The 17,537-nt window shown below is 34.5% G+C and overlaps 2 protein-coding genes across 2 annotated transcripts; one reads left to right on the forward strand and one right to left on the reverse strand.

Annotated features, from left to right (window-relative positions):
* The first annotated feature begins 634 nt into the window (after nucleotides 1-634).
* On the forward strand, nucleotides 635-11,448 carry LOC131602420 (pentatricopeptide repeat-containing protein At4g21880, mitochondrial-like). The gene is made up of 16 exons (XM_058874527.1): nucleotides 635-1,046; nucleotides 1,266-1,319; nucleotides 1,470-2,093; nucleotides 2,586-2,765; nucleotides 4,017-4,081; nucleotides 6,187-6,294; nucleotides 7,131-7,244; nucleotides 7,809-7,910; nucleotides 8,023-8,121; nucleotides 9,129-9,248; nucleotides 9,520-9,624; nucleotides 9,804-9,968; nucleotides 10,043-10,173; nucleotides 10,259-10,337; nucleotides 10,460-10,677; nucleotides 10,763-11,448. Exons 1-16 carry the CDS (start codon nucleotides 866-868, stop codon nucleotides 11,127-11,129), a joined length of 2,712 nt encoding a protein of 903 aa, XP_058730510.1. The 5' UTR covers nucleotides 635-865; the 3' UTR covers nucleotides 11,130-11,448.
* Nucleotides 11,363-14,977, reverse strand: LOC131602427 (disease resistance protein RUN1-like). The gene is made up of 4 exons (XM_058874533.1): nucleotides 14,420-14,977; nucleotides 13,093-14,194; nucleotides 12,718-12,990; nucleotides 11,363-12,633 (listed from the first exon to the last, which is right to left on the reverse strand). The coding sequence occupies exons 1-4, from the start codon at nucleotides 14,947-14,949 to the stop codon at nucleotides 11,521-11,523; spliced, it is 3,018 nt and encodes a 1,005-aa protein (XP_058730516.1). The 5' UTR covers nucleotides 14,950-14,977; the 3' UTR covers nucleotides 11,363-11,520.
* Nucleotides 14,978-17,537: the final 2,560 nt, after the last annotated feature.

The following is a 17,537-nucleotide window of genomic DNA, read 5'->3' on the forward strand; positions in this document are numbered from 1 at the left end:
AGTTTGGGTAGTGTGAAACCTGCACCCGAAACCCGAAATCACACCCGCTTATATATATATATATATATATATATATATATATATATATATATATATATATATATATATATATATATATATATATATATATATATATAATATTGTGGAAAATTGTAGAAAAAATGTATTTTATATATTTTGATGCGTGTTTGGGTGAAAAAACCCGAACCCAACGGGTGCGGGCGTGGGTGTTATTTTGCCACCCGAACATCATTTGGGTTAGGGTTTGGGTGCCAATTTCGAATACGAGTTTGGGTAGTGTGAAACCCGCACCCGACCCATTTCCATCCCTATCACAGAGTAGCAATTATATCCGTCAAAAGTTGTTGTCATCAAAATACGTCAAAAGTTGTTGTCATCAAAATACGAAGACAATCAACAACATCAAGATCATTAACTCCACCTTCAAACACATAGATCCACAATTTCTCCTAATTGAAAAAGTCTTTTGATAATTGTTGATAAAAATTTCACAGTTAAATTCATTAAAATAACTTTTTGAACAAGATTAGAATAAATTAAAAAAAATACAATTAAATCAACATTATAATTTTACATATGGATGATTTTACATAGTTCATAATTCATTCACTAATTAATCACTACACACTCCATGTGAGAATTTTGTATGCCTTTCTTCACCATACTCGTCACGTTCACAGTTGAATCATTCATTTTCTTTGCACTACTTGGACTCTCTCTCTCACTCTCTCCATTTCCCACTTCAACAGTTACCAACTCAACAAACCTCATTCCAACAACTCACACCGATTCCGTCATTTTGAAGCAACCAAACCCATCTTCTTCACTTCGTTGCAGAGCTTAGATGCGCGCCCCTACCGCCAGAAAACTATGCACTCTCAGCTCCTATTTCCGTTCACATTTACAGAACAATCCCAAAAACCACGTTTCCTCTTTCAAATCATCAATTCCATTTGAAACCCAACACCATTTCGATTCTGACTTGAACCTATCAACCCTCAAACTCCATGGTCCATCTCCCCCAGGTACCTTAAACTAACCACCCCTTTTGTAAAGAACCATATAAAGTTTCAATTTTTACACATACCCACATTTTCATTTCTGTATATCTCGTATTTATTGCATTAATGGGTTTTGTTTTTTAGAGCTCAATGACCAAATAAATTAATAAATTTAAAAACTTTCTGTATTTTTATACATTTTTTAGTATGCCATAACCTCGTTTTTCATACCTTTTGGTGCAGAGGATATGCCTGAACTGGGTGAGGCCACTACTCAGCTTTCTTCTATATTGTACAGTAAGTGTTTGTGAAATTTCCTGTGAGACTGCAAGCTTGTTTTTTGTTTTTTGTTTTTCCTGTAGGATGATGAGGAGAGTAGAGAATTCAACTGTGTTTTTTTTTTTTTTTTTTCTTGTTATCTTATGTTAGTGCTGTATCTTTCTGTAGCTCCTCCCGTAAAGAAACTTGTTGGTGAGAAAGTTGATGATGAAGAAAAAGAGAAAAGCATAGTGGAAATACCACTGATACTAGACTTTGCTCACGGCGATTCTTCAATTAAACGGAAGGAGGTAGCACGGGAGAGGAAACAAAAATGGATTTTTAAAGACACTGGTGGTGAACGATCTGACAGGCTAATCAAAATTTGTGCGAGAAAACTAGGAGCAACTCCTACAGTTGATATGTTTGGCCGCTTGGGTCGAGAAACAGGTCTAAAAGAGTACAATTCATTGATCAGATTGTGCATAAAGAAGGCTAGGGAGACTGATGATGAGTACATTGCTACTGACGAATTGGGCAAGACTTATCACCTTTTAAAATTAATGAGGGAATGTGGGCTTCAGCTAGAAGAGCAAACATATCGCCCACTTCTTGAATATATAATTGACATGGGTCTTGTTCAAGAATTTCAACTTTTCTATGATGTTATCCAAGCTGGTAATCCCAGTTCAATTTCACGATTGGGTTACTATGAAATGTTGCTCTGGATAAGGGTTAACAATGAAGAAATGATCCGGGATATTTGTGAATACATTACAGTCGAAGACAGTAGGGACACTACTTCTTTACGAGGTAGATGAAACTGTTTTTCATATCATTTTATTTGTTTGGATTTGTTTCATTGAACTTATATCTGAGCGTCCAGTACAAAGGTTTAGCAGCAACATTAACATGTGAGAATTCCACGGGTTCCTGTATTTTTTGTACAGCTATTCATGATGGACACATTCTTTTTCATTTGATATTCAACCCATATAGCATGTAGTAGGAATACTGAGTGTCAAGTTCTAAAGGGTTAGATAAATACATCAGATACGAAAGTTTTATGGCATTGTACTGCATTTAACATTGTTTTTCTTCTCTTATTTGACGTCTTAGCTATATTAGAAACATGATAAGAAAACAATTCTTACTCAAGTGTATTCCAAGTACTTTACTGGCATCTAGCTCTTCAGTAATAGAAGTGATTGTGCCAGGCATTGGTGTTTCAAAATCAGTGCATGTGATAACATAATCATCAACAAAATTCTGTTGGAAACTTAGCTGTATTCAATCTTGTTGCAGAAAGTTACTTATTGGCTCTTTGTGAAAGTGATCGCAAAACAGAGATTTTGGATGTGTTGAAAAATATAGACATAACAAAGCTTGCATCTGCAAAATGTATATCAAATATATTTCAATCGATGGGAAGGCTACAGCTGGAATCAGATGCGGAGAATTTACTTTTGGATTTGAGGGCTTGCGGTATGTATGATTATGATATTGTTTTCTTATCTAAGCTCATCTGTAGATGATAATAGATGTGGTAAACTGCTCTGTGTTTTGAAAGAAAACACTGATATGTCTTTTTTTTTAACTCTCAAATTCTGTTTCGTTAATGTTTTTGATGTATTTTCTGATTGTCTAGATTTGGAATTAACATTATCATATAGATATTTTAATGCAGTTTTAGTTCTATTGTTTGGGCTACATAATATATCAGTAACACTTGAATACATTTTAGTTTTCAGAGCTTAGAAACTTCTTAAAGGTAATTATTTTAATTTTCACAATCCAGAAATTTATAATTTTTATTGATCTTAATGAGTAAGCTACTTTTTCCGGTTCTTCTATTTATTAATATCAGAGAGTGTTGAAGCAACACCTATAGTAGAAAAGATGGTGGAAAATAGACTTAGATGGTTTGGGCATGTAGAAAGAAGACTTTTAGATTATGTTGTTAGGAGAGTAAATCAAATGGAGAGGAGTCAAACAATTAGAGGTAGAGGAAGACCAAGAAAAGCTATAAGAGAAACTATTAAGAAAAATCTCTAGATTAATGAATTGGATAGAAACATGATTTTTGATAAACATTATGGTGTAATTTGATTCATGTAGCCGACCCCACTCAGTGAAATAAAACTTGTTTGATGTTGTTGTATCTTAAACGCGACAAGCAGACTATAGGAACGTGACTCCAATATGTTGTAGCCAAATTTTAGTATTGATCTAGTCTTTGAGAGAGACGGGTAAGAGAGACAAACTTTTTTTAATGTTTTCCCCTTTGAAATCAGAATATTTAGGAATTTGTGGGTACGAGAGACAAATTTTTTTTTTTTTTTTTTTAATGTTTTACCCTTTGAAATCAGAGTATTTAGAAAATTGTGTGATGTTTAACTCTGCAATTTTGTTATTCTTAGGAATTGTCTTGTGGAAGTATAATACTGTTACTTAATGCTTTGCCAAACTCAATATTGGCATTAGAGTCTGCTATAAAGTATGAATCCAAAAATATATATTTTTAGCCATACTGAATAAGGTGATGGTGAATGTCTTATATCTTAATCTTACAGTTTTATTGTGGTTGTTAATGCCCTAATTTAAGTTCTTCTAATGTTTTTGCATATTTATCTAGAGCTGTAATAGATGATGCTAACCTGTTACTAGAAGGAAGTATTACCTTCTATAAATTTGTTCCCTCTATGCATATTAATGATGAATTCTTATGTAATGCAGATTATGATGCAGATAAAATTTCAAACTTCATTGCTTGTTATGCGGTTAACATTCCAAATTTAGCGGTGAGGAACTTCTCATGAATGTTGATGGTAAACACCCTTGATGATTTGTGATACTGGGAGGCAATTCTGCCTGACTACAGTTTGCAAATATTTTATGGATATAACTGCTTCATAACTGATTTTGAATTTAAAAGAAAAAGGATCAAGTGGAGGACTGACTCACTTTAGAAAACCACTGCCAAAGTATGTATATATTTTTTGTCTGTTAAGTGTTCCACATTGAATGAGGTATGACCTAAAAATATGTTTATAAGTAGGACAATCCTCACCTTACAAGCCGGTTTTGTAAAATTGAGTTAGATCTAACCACAATTCTAAAATAGTATCAAAGCTTATCAAAGGTTTGTTGGGCCACCTGCTATCGAGTTTTCGCTATCACACCGCCCACAATTTTTATTCACGCACCAAGCCCTATAGTGTTGGGTTGGGTGTGTGGGGACGTGTTAAGTTTGATTATTGACATAATGGCCAACACATACTCAATTAACACATGCGGGGAGGAGGAAATGTGGTGACCTGGGTTTGATGAGATTGTCCAAACAGGGAATGCACATACACATGGGTTAGGATTTTTTGACACTAGTTTAAATCAAAATAATTCTTACACCCATTAATGCTGTTGGATTGAAAGTATGCATCTTGTATATCATATTTTAAAAATTTCACATTTAGCCTAGGAAATTGATGATTAACTCCCCTAAAAGTAAGTTATTAGGTGTTAGCCCATGCACAGTTTTATATCTTCAAGCATATGAATAATAATGCTTTAAATTTTTATGCATGAAAAATATATTTTAATACTTTTTCATAGTGTTCTCTTTTATACCTGTATTATAAAACTAGCTTGGCCATTGCTTATAGAAAACTATTATTTTGACTTTACAAAATAATTTTTTTAAAACTATTACATAGTTTTGTAATGTATAATATATTTAAAATATTTAAATGTTGGTTTTTTCCCTATTTGACTGTCAGCAAGAAAGTGATACTAAAGCAAGGCATAGGCCAGGAAAGTGGAATGAGGAACTAAATTGGTTAATTGATACCTGTAAAGGAAAGGGTGGAAAAGCTAAAATTGTCAAGTGTGCCATAGCTGAAACTGTTCATGCTATTTGGATTTACAGAAACAAGCAATGTTTTGGGAAAGATATGAGAAGAGTGCCCATAGGTCCAAAAATTATTGACAACATGGTTTGTAGATGTTGGACAAATACTAAGCTTAGACATCATATTAGTAAACTTATGATGACTTAGTTTAGGCTCCAGTGTTTGTTTAGGAAACTTGATTAGCTGGATCCTTGGGATCGCTTTGATTGTAATGGTTTTTGGTTATTGAATAAAGTATTCTAATTTCCAAAAGCAAGACATAGTTGCCTAGGTAGATAGTATTCGCATCAAATATGATAGCTTAATAGAACAAGATAAAACGTATGCTGCATATCTTATTCACTTCATTATTTTGTAGAACTATTTACCAAAATGTTGGGATATACACTGCACTGTATCTCCAAATTGTGGGCATGCTGGATAGGATGGAGTGTAGTTGTAAGAGGTTCTCTCCCTATCCAAATTGAAAAATGTAAAGAAGTTTATAATTTTGTTTAACCATATTTTCAACTATGTTTTATTAAATAAATAAAATTGGCCCTGAAATTTGTGGATTTTTCCTTAAGCCTTGTGGTCTATTTTTTCAATGATTTGGTATATGTTTTCTTGTATAACTTGTAGTTGTAATGTTGGTGATTCATTTTTTTATTTACTTTTGTCAGTATTATTGATTGCGGAAGGCAAAAAATCCGCCATTAAACGCCACGGCGCTGCCATCCTTCATAAATTGGCCATAGCCATTGTCGAAAAATCTGCTGCGGCAACCTGCCATAGCTCCGGTGTTGTCTCTGTTTGACAACAACGCTTATTATATAATAGTAACACCCGGTGAAACAATTTTTATTTCTTATTAAGTTGAGCACTGCTAAGAAACGCGGGCAAGTTTTGTTTTTGGTACATTCTATCAGGCGTAATGTTTTCCCAGAGGAGTTGTATGTTACAAAATAAATAGTTTTTTCCTTTGGTGTTTTCTTATATGCATTATTGGTAATGTGAAGGTTGAAGATATCATCTCAAAAATCGAGAGTTTGCATAATCTTTTGGAAGTTCTGCCTTCATCCTCATCGTATGGAAAGCTCATTTCGTATTGCTGTGGTATGCACAAGGTATAATATTTTCCTCTTTATCAATTCTCATATTATGGTTATCAACTAATTGGCATAAACACATCTATGAGAAGGAAAATCATAACAAGAAGAGTTCTCGCATCCGAGCCCCCCCATAACACTCAAACCCTGCTTCAGGATTTTGGGCATCTATTTCTTTCCTTATCACACTCCAAAAAACTAACTTTGTACAATTGAAAACAGTAATCCATTTGTTATGTTATACTAAATTTTATCAAAAGATTTTATTATTTCTGTACTACAACAGTTTCTTCGACTCCTTTCCTCCCCCAAGTGACAAGATAGTTTTTTGGTTCTTCCCTTTCTGTACTTGGCATTACCACCCCTTTTGTTATTGACGAAAAATATTTCAGAACGGCCATCATTACCGTGTGAACTTACATTTGATGGCTTGACTAATCTCATGGATATCTATTAGGTAAGAAAATTATAGAAAGAAAACAAAGTAACACCACCACACTTGCTTTGATTTCGTCTTTTCCATTAGGACTAGGACTTTGACATCTGGATAATAATAACTTTCCCCTTGAAATATGGGTTTAACTTGTGTATTTTTATGGAATCTTATTCAATATTTTTGAATTTATTTTTTGTGAAGTCACAATACCACTAAATTAGTAATTAATGACCGCACCACACTAGTTCATTAATGTCATGCATTTTAATTTTACAATAACTGCAGCTTACAGAATTGCATTAATATGATGCTTGATTTCTATGCAATAAGAAGTTTTTTTTTTCGTTCTGTTTTCGTATGCCTTTGGCCCCTGACTAGATTGGAAACTGCGCGTCATTTTTTTAAACTTTTAATGCAGGTCGATGCAGCTCTTGATATTGTTGATAAAATGTGTGAAGCAGGCTATATGGTGTCTACTCATATGCTACAATCGATATTACAGATTTGTGAGGAAACTTATGATTATATTTTGGTAAGATCTATCCTACATAAAGCAGCTTCTTTGTTTTTTCTGTGTATTATATTCTAATCCATTAATTTCTTTGCGCAATATGTCATGGAAATTTTTCTATAAACTATTGAACTAGAAGCAATGAAGCATCATGCGTTTGAGTTGTATCACAAAGGTTTGATATGGACTTGGGTATTATGGGGTGCTCAAGTCCCACATTGAGTAGTAAGGAATGCTTGGTAGAGTATTTATAGGACTTGAATTTTTCCCTTGTTTTTAAGGGATGGTTCCCCATGTGCTACAACATATGAAGGAAAAATTCGAAAGATAAACACCAAGATTTAATCAAGATATGAATTGAGTAATTTGGATCTTAATCTAATGTAAACTAGTTCAAGTTATTCTTCCCCAACAAACTTTTACATTTACATAATGGAGTTTATGCTTCCTTTTCCCATTTCGGTAGTTTCATGAAAATGCATATGCAATGAAGAAGTAACTATGGGTTAACATTTTCTTATTCATCCTATTTTACTAATATCTGTTTGTTCATTTTCTATTTCCCTTGCCATACTGAAAATCTAGGTCCATCGAATCTATTCCATCATCAGTCGCCATCACCACCATTTGGAGTTAAATGGTGAAATATGCAGATGTTTGATACATTTTTGTGTAAGATTAAAAGATGTAAGTTTTGCCTATTTTATTTTAATGGTTGTATACACAAGTTTTCTACTATGCTATCTTTTGAAGGAAAGCTTTTCACTAAACAAAAATTGTATTTACTTTCATAATGCAGTTTGAACGCGCATACGAGATGGTTAAGGAGTTGCAGGAAATGAATTTCAAACCTACGACAGCCATGTACAATGCCATAATGGCAGGATATTTTCGCGAGGTATCATTATTGGATTTTGTATATGCCTACGTACTAGCATTTTCAACTATTTTTCAAACTAGATAATAATGCTCTGCTTTAACTCAGAATATAACATGACAAATTTTGTCATTTCCAACATTAAGTTCAAACAACCACTTGATTTGCATGTCTAGCTCTAGACACTTCTTGAAGTAGATTGCATATACCTTTTTTTCTCATAAACAAAATATTTACATCGATGGATCAATAAATAATACATACATGATATATGGATAAACCGACCTTCTATCTTAACACCAACTTGACAATTGGAGATATTGGTTGTTTGTTGAACAAGGGATTAAGCTTGTCATCTATTTCCAGTGCTTGGATCTGACTTGAGCGTGATTTCTTATTATGGATTGATTGCTCTTTAGGAAGTGCTTGATCTAAATTGATTATGAAAATAAGTGCTGGACCTGAAAAACCAGGCCTATTACTATTGTGAAGGATATTTTTCATGTCACTGTTCATAAACAGAAGTTAAAATTTAGATGAATTTCTTACGAATTGGATCAAGTCAAACACGTGTTCTCTTTAAAATGATGCAAATCATAAATAAATTACTTAGGTAGTTTGGTAATCTAAAGCTTGGCAGGTGTCTGGCAAGTTCTTGCTCAATTTAACACCTTTGTTGTATTTGTGGAGAATGGACAAGTTCATTTTCGCAACATATCTCTTTCTATAGGATTATTAGCTCTAAAATCATATTAATAGTTTCTATACATGATGCCTTAATAAGAGTATGGCTGTTAATAATGGTTCACTTATCTTTCGAAGTTTTCAATTGTGGATCTGCCGAAGGATCACATGGCTCTTTTGAGTTTATTTTCTTTTTCCCCTCCATTTAGTTGGTCTGGGGGGTTTATTTATTTAATTATTTCGTATATACTTCTTTCTCCTACTGAATTCTCATTCAACAAAAAAGAATTTAAATGCATATTTGAAATAATTCATTCATTTTCTCACCTTTTCCAAAATTGTAGAAAAACATCGTTGGAGGCTTGGCGGTCCTCAAACACATGCAAGATGCCAATGTAGATCCCGATTCACAGACTTTTAGCTATTTGATTAGCAATTGTGAAACAGAAGATGATATAAATATGGTAAGTTGAGTTTAATAATTCCATATATTCAGACTTTCAGCTATTTGGCCGTGTAGTTTTAAATCAAGCATTTTTGTCCCAATTGATGGGGGCTGCCTTACTCAATGCCTGCCCAATTGACCCACCGCAAGTGCTGCCATTTACAGCCTCCACTGTGTTAATGTAGTGTAGATGAACTGATTAACTAATGATATTTTCTGTGAATAGAAATTCTGAGCTTAAGATTTGATGTATCAATAGTTGATTTGCTAATTAGAATATTGTCTTGTAGTATTATGAAGAACTGAAGCAATTTGACATCTACCCTACAAGACAAATTTTTATGGCCCTTATTAATGCGTATGCAGCTTGTGGCGAATTGGAGAAGGCAAAACAGGTACAGGGTGCAAGTAACAAGACAAATTGAACTTGCATATGCTATTTCTTTCTACGGTGTCCCTTTTGGAGTGACTTTGTAAAGGACATAGCATGTTGTAACTCTCTTTTATTTATTTATTTATTTATTTATTTTAATTTATTGATGATGTTGAGATTAGGTTATGTTTCACACCGCAGGTAGTTCTTGATTCACGCATACCATTAAAGTGCTTAAATGAAATTAAGAGTGTCCTTGTCTCAGCTCTTGCATCTCACGGGCAATTGTCTGAGGCACTTGCTATCTATGAGGAGATCAAGAAAGCTGGACACAATTTGGAACCAAAAGCTGTTATAACACTCATCGTAAGGTTTTCCGTTATTTGTAATTTGTATATCCTCCACTTTCAACCATATAACGTGTCACTGCACATTCCTAGGATGAGTTGCGTCATATAAGTGGAGAGTTGGAGGGGTTGCTTCTCCTGCTGAAAGAGTTGAGTGATCTAAACTACTGGGTTGACGGTTGCTTCAGGGTTATTCAGTACTGTGTTCAGAACCGTCATTTAAGGTTTGATTTCTATCTTCCTCCTATATTGAATTGAAACTATATTCTTCTACTTGTTTATGTTCATATTTCATTGTATCTGGGTCAGTTGTGCTGTTGACCTGTTCACGCAACTCAAGGATAATTTTGAAAGTGATGAAACAATGACAGAAGTTCTTTTCGATGCAGTAAGTTCTGTTTGTTTGAGTTTTAAACTCTTTCACGAATGCTCTTTGTTATAAGCATGATGTTTGTTCTCACTGGCAAACATATTATTGACTTAAACTTTTGTTCATGTATATATGTATAGGTGTATTCTCTAATCGCGGGATCCAGCTCCTCACGTTTGCAGTTTGGCTTAGACTTGCTTTGGGCAATCAAGGACGAGCTTGGGCTTGTTCCTTCAAGGCAGTGTCTTGATTTTCTTCTAAGTGCTTGTGCCAATTCAGGAGATTTGAATAATGCTCGTTTGATTTGGAGAGAATACGAGGTTGCTGGATTTCCTTACAACGTATTAAGTTACGTGAGGTGAGTTTTAACCTTGATAGTATTCTTCCCTCTTGGAAGTAGTATTATTATTTCTTATCCATATTGATTATTTGTATGGTTGTAGGATGTATCAAGCACTCTTAGCATCAGGAGATCAGAGATCTGCGGACTTTATACTCAAGAAAATTCCAAGAGATGATGCCGAGATTTGTACTGTCATATCAGCATGTCAAAAAACTTATGTTGATAAAGTTAAATCAGTAGAAGGGGAGAAGAAGAAAAAGAATGTTAAATCAGTAGAAGGTGCGAAGAAGAAAAAGAATGTTAAATTAGTAGAAGGGGAGATGAAGAAAAAGAATGTTAAATTAGTAGAAGGGGAGATGAAGAAAAAGAATGTTAATTCTGTAGAAGGGGAGAAGAAGAGGAAGAAGAAGAAGAATAAGAAGAAGAAAAAGAAAGCAACAGAAAAGAAACAAGAGACTGAGTCTTGAGTAGAAGTTGAATTAGTTGTAGGGGTAGACACATTTGTCCCACAATTTTTTAGTTGGCTTAAGAATTGTGCTTCACAAAGGGTGATGCATTTCACATGTAAAACTCAATTTATGTTTTATTTAGTTACTAGTGAAGGTGGCAGTAAATGCTGCACCAATTTTATGTCTATTTTGTGACTATTTGCTTGACATAGTTAGAGAAAAGAGTTTTCTTAAGAAATGTAGACTTATTTTCTAATGAAAGACAGACTTAAGGGTATATATAGAACTTGATAGATTATAAAAATAATATATTCGATAAAATTGTATTTGAAGTATGGTGTGATATATCTCTGGAAAATGGTATGAATTGTATATTGAAGAAATACATGAAACAAACGTTACTTGACAATCAAGTTGAATTTTTACATACCCAGCAGTACCCACAACTCTTCACCTCTACATCCAAACCTTTGATGTCTACAAGGGACGCTTCCATTCTGAATTCATCGCCGACTTTATGGCCTATATCTTCCAGAATGTGAAAGAATAATTCCTTAGTGAAATAGGTTAGCCACAAGTGAGATGATTGGACTATAACAAGATTTGTATTTACTGGAATGTTAAAATGACGTTCCTGTTCATCTCTATGAAATCTTAGAAGTAAGACGAGTTTCTGTTCATTTGTTGTTGCAGTTGGATCATGAGATGCCACAGAAAACACTACACAACAAACAATGCCAATGGCATTATTGTCATCTATAATGCAGGATGGATCTATGCTTATTGATTCACCCGCCTTTTGATTGTTGAACAACTTTGGTATTTCACTTCCTGGTGTAACGATTTCAACCCAATGATCAAAGGATGCAGATGATTCTTGGTTTGCTAGAATGAATTGCATCATCCATGACAAAGTTATGCTACTGCAACTTTCCGTCTCAGTCTCACTCAATTCAGGACAGTTGAAAATATACATTCCCACTCTACAATATTCATCTTGCTTTATGGCAGCTGGTGAAGGAAGATCAGGCAAAGATTTTAACAGATTGCAATGCTCTAGGTTCAAATATACGAGTTTCGAAAGCTCCTTCAAGCTCGGCAATGTCACAAAATTGTTTCCTCCTAAATTCAATCTTTGCAGACAACTTAGACATCTAATAGTTTCACTGAGTTGGCTTAGACCGCAAAAACTCAAATCAACTTCGCGCAAACAAGATAAGCTAGCCAAGGAAGGTAACTCGAAATGGCATGGATTGTTAAACGCTTCGGAACAACTGCAAAGATTTAAATATTCAAGAGAGTTGAGATCATATATGCAGTTAGGTATGCATATAAGACTTTTGCAATTTTTCAAATTCAAGAAAACAAGCTTCTTTGCAAGACCAATTGATGGATCTAACTCCACAAGCTTTACGCATCCTTCAAGGTTTAGCCGTTCAAGATTCGTGACATGTCCAAAATCTAGCATCCGCATTAAATTTTTGGAGTAGCTTAAATCCAAAGTCCTCAAATTAGGCAGATCCTGTCATGTGAGAGATCAACAAAAAATCAAATCTGTTTTAACTTTATACAAGATGAAAAAATTATACAGAAAAATTTATAGTACCTTCTTGTCTTCCCATAGTTGTTCGACGTTACTATCCACCAAAATCAATTCAACAAGTTGATTGGGCTGAAAACTCGATGGCAAATACATGAAAGGATAGCCATTCCATGCAACATATCTTAGTTGATTAGAAAGATTGTTGAGGCTTCCTAAAAACTTAACATCCTTGAGTATGAGCAATCTAAGACGACTCATATTTGACAGAGCCTCGGCCATCAATGTTTCTGTATCTCTTTCATTTCCATTCAAAACTATGGCTTCAACATTCTTTTCCTAACACATTGCAAAAGTGGAAGAAAAATCTAAACAAGTATCAATATATATTTAGCTTTTCATAAAAATGACAAGTTCTATATTTTCGAAAAACTACTTTACCATATTCTCTGACATAACATTGTAGCAATATTTGTGGAGCCACAACCTACTCCACTTCCTGGCCTCTTTTGTTGAATTTTCTTGAACAATCTTTCTTCCTAACTTTTCCAACATACCATGCATTTCAATTTTACTTTCATCTGAAATGCTTATGAGTGATTTATCAACCAGAACTCTTAGTCCAATATCAGGATGAAATCCACAACAATTCAAAACATTTTTAACAAAGTTTTCCTCACTCCCGTTGAAAAAACAAGCGATATCAAGAAACATTTGTAATTCCATTTCCTCTAGCCCATAAAAACTAAACTGAAGTGCGTCCATAATATATTTATTTGGACTTTCTCGCAATCTAGTAAGAGCGCTTCTCCATTCAGAGATACTTCGACCAAACAAAAATGAACCTATCACTTTAATCGCTAATGGTAGGCCACGAGCAATATTCAATATGTCATATGTCAACTCCTTATAAGCATCATTCATAATGTTATCACATTTGAAAGCTTTTCGACAAAATAACTGAAGAGAGTTTGTCTGATTCAAGGGCTGAACTTTGTAAAGTGTGTTCACTCCATACTCTTTCAAAATATGAGTATCTCTTGAAACTATAATGATTCTACTTCCTGCAGCTAACGATTTAGGATTCACAGCTAGTTTCTCCAACTGTTCATTGTGATCAACATTGTCAAAAATTATAAGAGATCTACGACGGCATAGCCTATTTTGTATCAAATTAGTTCCGTCGTGAAGATTATATATTTGATTGTGTTCTTCGCCTAGAGTTTGATGTAGAATTTGCTTTTGTACACCGATTGGACCGTAATATTTAAAAACTTTGCTTACATCATCAATAAGACAGCATGCATCAAACTGATGAGAGATTCGGCCATATAAAACACCTGCAAGAGTAGTCTTCCCTACTCCACCCATTCCACAAATTCCAACAGTCCGAACATCATCAACGGAGTCCAAAAGTAAACACATTTCCAATTCCTCTACCGGAGAAAGCATTCCAACTAAATCATTTGGAAGACATGAAAATTTGTAACCAAACATATGTATTATCTCCTGAACAATCATTTCAATCTCTGCATATTGTGGCCTGAAAGTTGGAAAAAAGCCAAAAAAAGCACATGTAAAAGAGGGAAAGCGAATCGTGTCAAAGCCTAAAATTACATAAGCAAGACCATAAATATCATAGAAACAAAGAGTGCTATAGAAACACTTCTCTTTTCAATGGATTTCATCTAATAAGAAAGCGAGTGTCAGAGAAAGTGTTGAAAAGAGAATGATTCTATAACATTCCTCATCAAAGAAAATGACTTACTTATTACGTAGATCCCATCCAGAGAGATTGGCGGCTTGCGAGAGAGCTACCCTCCATCTTTGCACCATCTCTAAGTCATAATTTTCTTCATGTTTGGCAAGGGCTTCTGCATAACATCCTCTTTGACATCGAACATCAGATGGACCAACATCATAGAAAACAGGCAAAACACGTTTTTTCGATAGTTGAACACATTGAAGAATGTTTTCCAATTCTTGCAAGCACCAAATTGAGGAAGCATAGTTCTTAGAGAAGACCACAATAAAAATCTGAGATCCTTCAATTGCGCGAAGCAGCTCAGGTGCTATGGATTCACCTCTGTTGAGAGCTGTATCATCCCTGAATGCGGCAATGCTTTTTCTTCGGAGGGCACCAAAAAGATGATCTGTGAAGCTATGCCGTGTGTCTTTACCTCTGAAGCTAACGAAAACGTCATAATAATCATTATTTGGGAATGTCATCATAGCTGTAGAGAAACTGCTGCTACTTTGGATGGTACTACTAGTACTATTACTTCTGTTTGAAGCCATCTGAATAAGCTAAACTAATTGTTAGATATTATGGTTGTTGTGTAGATTACTACAGTTTCTGAGAATAAAGTGTAACTGCAAAATTTCAAGAATTTGTAGTATTCTCATACATAAAAGCAAATTTTCCCAATCTGGTCAACTTAAGTTTAACAGTATTTAACTCCTTCCTTTGTATGTATTTATTTAAGGGGAATATATTCTTAAATACAAGTATACAACCAACAAGTCATAAATGACAAGTTGACAACCATACATGATACATGTACATATAGTATATATAAAGCCAGCAAATTCATGTCTTTGTTTTTTGGGTTATGAGGTGCATGTAGAACCAGAACTAATTGGTTTAAAGCTTGATCTAACTTGGGAATTTTTAATAAAATTGCATTATGAATTTTGCAATGATACAAGAGCAAAGAAACATTTAAAGAGAAAAAGTAGCATTTTGAAAAAATTAAATAAAATTATCTCTTTTGAGTGCGAAGACATTTTACACAAAATTTTGAATTGAAATATGTTGAGTTTAATTCAAGCATTTAAGTAGCTTAGAATTAGGTTGGCAGTTAGTTATGAATAACTAACTCAATTAGTTAGTTTCTAGTTTTTGTTTAAGGTAGTTACTTGGTGTGCAAGTAACTGCTATACACAATGATCGGTAAAATAGCAAGTGTACTATTTTCTACCGATGTAGTTATTAAAGTGGAAATTGTCCAAGTATCGATCACAAGGACTGCTGTGGCAATATAAGTTTTGACAGTAATTCAATTGAACAAAAAGCACATGGGGTTGATTTGGTTGGTTGATTAAAGATTACAATAATTTGAAATAAGCAATATTTAAAACTGGACTTTGCAAAAAGTAAGAGAAGACATGCTAGGGTAGATGTATGAACCGCCTTGTAATTCATGTAACCGCTATTTCATGAAAGATTCGTTAATATGATTAAGTATCGATTCTCAATAGTTATTTTCCCTAATTCCTTAGCGGAAAATCATTTGATACTCAAATTATGTTTTAATTCCTTAACAACTCAATTTTGCATCAAGAACCGTATGCACATAAACAAGAATAGACGATCACTATAGTTAAACCCTCATTCCTAAGCAATTTACTGATAGTGTTATTATTCAAAAAGCGTTAAAGTGGTTTGTCCGACCTAACCTTAACCATATATCAAAAATCTATTTTCCAATAGAAAGAAGCATTAGACACTTTGAATATAAACTTAAATCATAAAACTTCAAAGTCATAAAACAGCGGTAATTCGATTCATTACATAAAAGCGATTCAGGGACATCCCCCTAACATAAATATGTTTAGCTACTCATAGTAATTAAGAAAACAACAAAGGTAATTGTAAACATTACAAGAGATGAGGATTGCTTCAATCTTCAATTGCTTCCGCTCTTGAAGATCTCCCTTTTCCAAACCCTTGATTGCTCTTCTCTCCTTCGTAGAAATCTCCAATATGATCTAAGATGCCTCAATCCTTCTCAGAATTAGGTTTTAGTACTGCTGACTCAAGTTCAAAACGTGCGAAAAGTCCACTCTACCCTTAATGAACTCGGAGCCCTCAAAAATAGAAAATTGGAAATTTTGCTCGCGCCTGCCAACACGGGCCGTGTCCTGTGACACGGGCACCCGTGTTGGCCTTCTGTCACTGCCCAAAGTTGTTTTTCTTCCCAGGCTTCCTGACACGGGCCGTGTCCTGTGACACGGGCACCCGTGTCAGACCACTGATTTCTCCATTCTTTTGTTTCTTCTCCTGCTTCCTGACACTGGCTGTGTCCTGTGACACTGGTACCCGTGTCAGGCCACTGTATGCACCAAATCTTCATTTTTTCTTCGATTCATCTTTGTTCAGCCCTGCATTCTTCTCATGGACTTAAACGCATAAACCTGAAACACAATCACTACCAAAAACAAGCATCAAAGCATCTTAAAAACATGAGTTCTTAGCATAAAAAAAACACAACTTAAACGAAACTTTCAAAATAAGAACGAAAACTATAAAAGACGGGCCATTGTGTTACCGAATTGACGAGATTTATGCCGAGAGATTGATGAAAACACCATACAAATTGGTGACCGATCACAACCCCAAACTTAGCTCGTTGCTTGTCCTCAAGCAATGCCTGAGACATCAAACCAAGGTCACCCCTAAATTTATGCTTCCACAATACAACCGTGTTTTTCACAACTCGACTTCCACCATTCCGGTCAATCGTGCTAGCCTTTACTCCCTGAATTTTCCGCTCCACTTTCACGTTAAAATTCTCCTTCACCTGTAAGCTTTTTCACACTTCTCTCCAAGTCTCTCACGGTTAAAAGCAATTCACTCATAAATCACGATATGCAATATCAACTTTTAAATTTGAACAAATTCTACTTTCATACACAAACACTTTGCACACACTTTTTGAGGTCTTCGGGTTGAAACGGGGCTTAGGACAGGTGGGATAAACAAGGAAACGGATACACAAAGGTTTTGGGGGCTCGGCAATCATGTTGTCTTTCTTGTTATTGTGCTTATTTTAGTACGATGTGGTTTAACATTGACTCTTGACTTCACTCACTTATTCGAGTGT

Source organism: Vicia villosa, linkage group LG5 (genome assembly GCF_029867415.1).
Source record: "Vicia villosa cultivar HV-30 ecotype Madison, WI linkage group LG5, Vvil1.0, whole genome shotgun sequence".
Taxonomy (NCBI): Eukaryota; Viridiplantae; Streptophyta; class Magnoliopsida; order Fabales; family Fabaceae; genus Vicia; species Vicia villosa.

Coding starts and splice junctions, on each gene's coding strand:
- LOC131602420 (XM_058874527.1), top strand. CDS start 866: ATGCGCGCCCCTACCGCCAGAAAACTATGCACTCTCAGCTCCTATTTC. Junction 2,094..2,585: donor GGACACTACTTCTTTACGAG/GTAGATGAAACT, acceptor ATCTTGTTGCAG/AAAGTTACTTATTGGCTCTT. Junction 7,245..7,808: donor AAACTTATGATTATATTTTG/GTAAGATCTATC, acceptor CTGAAAATCTAG/GTCCATCGAATCTATTCCAT.
- LOC131602427 (XM_058874533.1), bottom strand. CDS start 14,949: ATGGCTTCAAACAGAAGTAATAGTACTAGTAGTACCATCCAAAGTAGC. Junction 14,195..14,419: donor GGATGGGATCTACGTAATAA/GTAAGTCATTTT, acceptor TCCAACTTTCAG/GCCACAATATGCAGAGATTG. Junction 12,634..12,717: donor AACTATGGGAAGACAAGAAG/GTACTATAAATT, acceptor CTCACATGACAG/GATCTGCCTAATTTGAGGAC.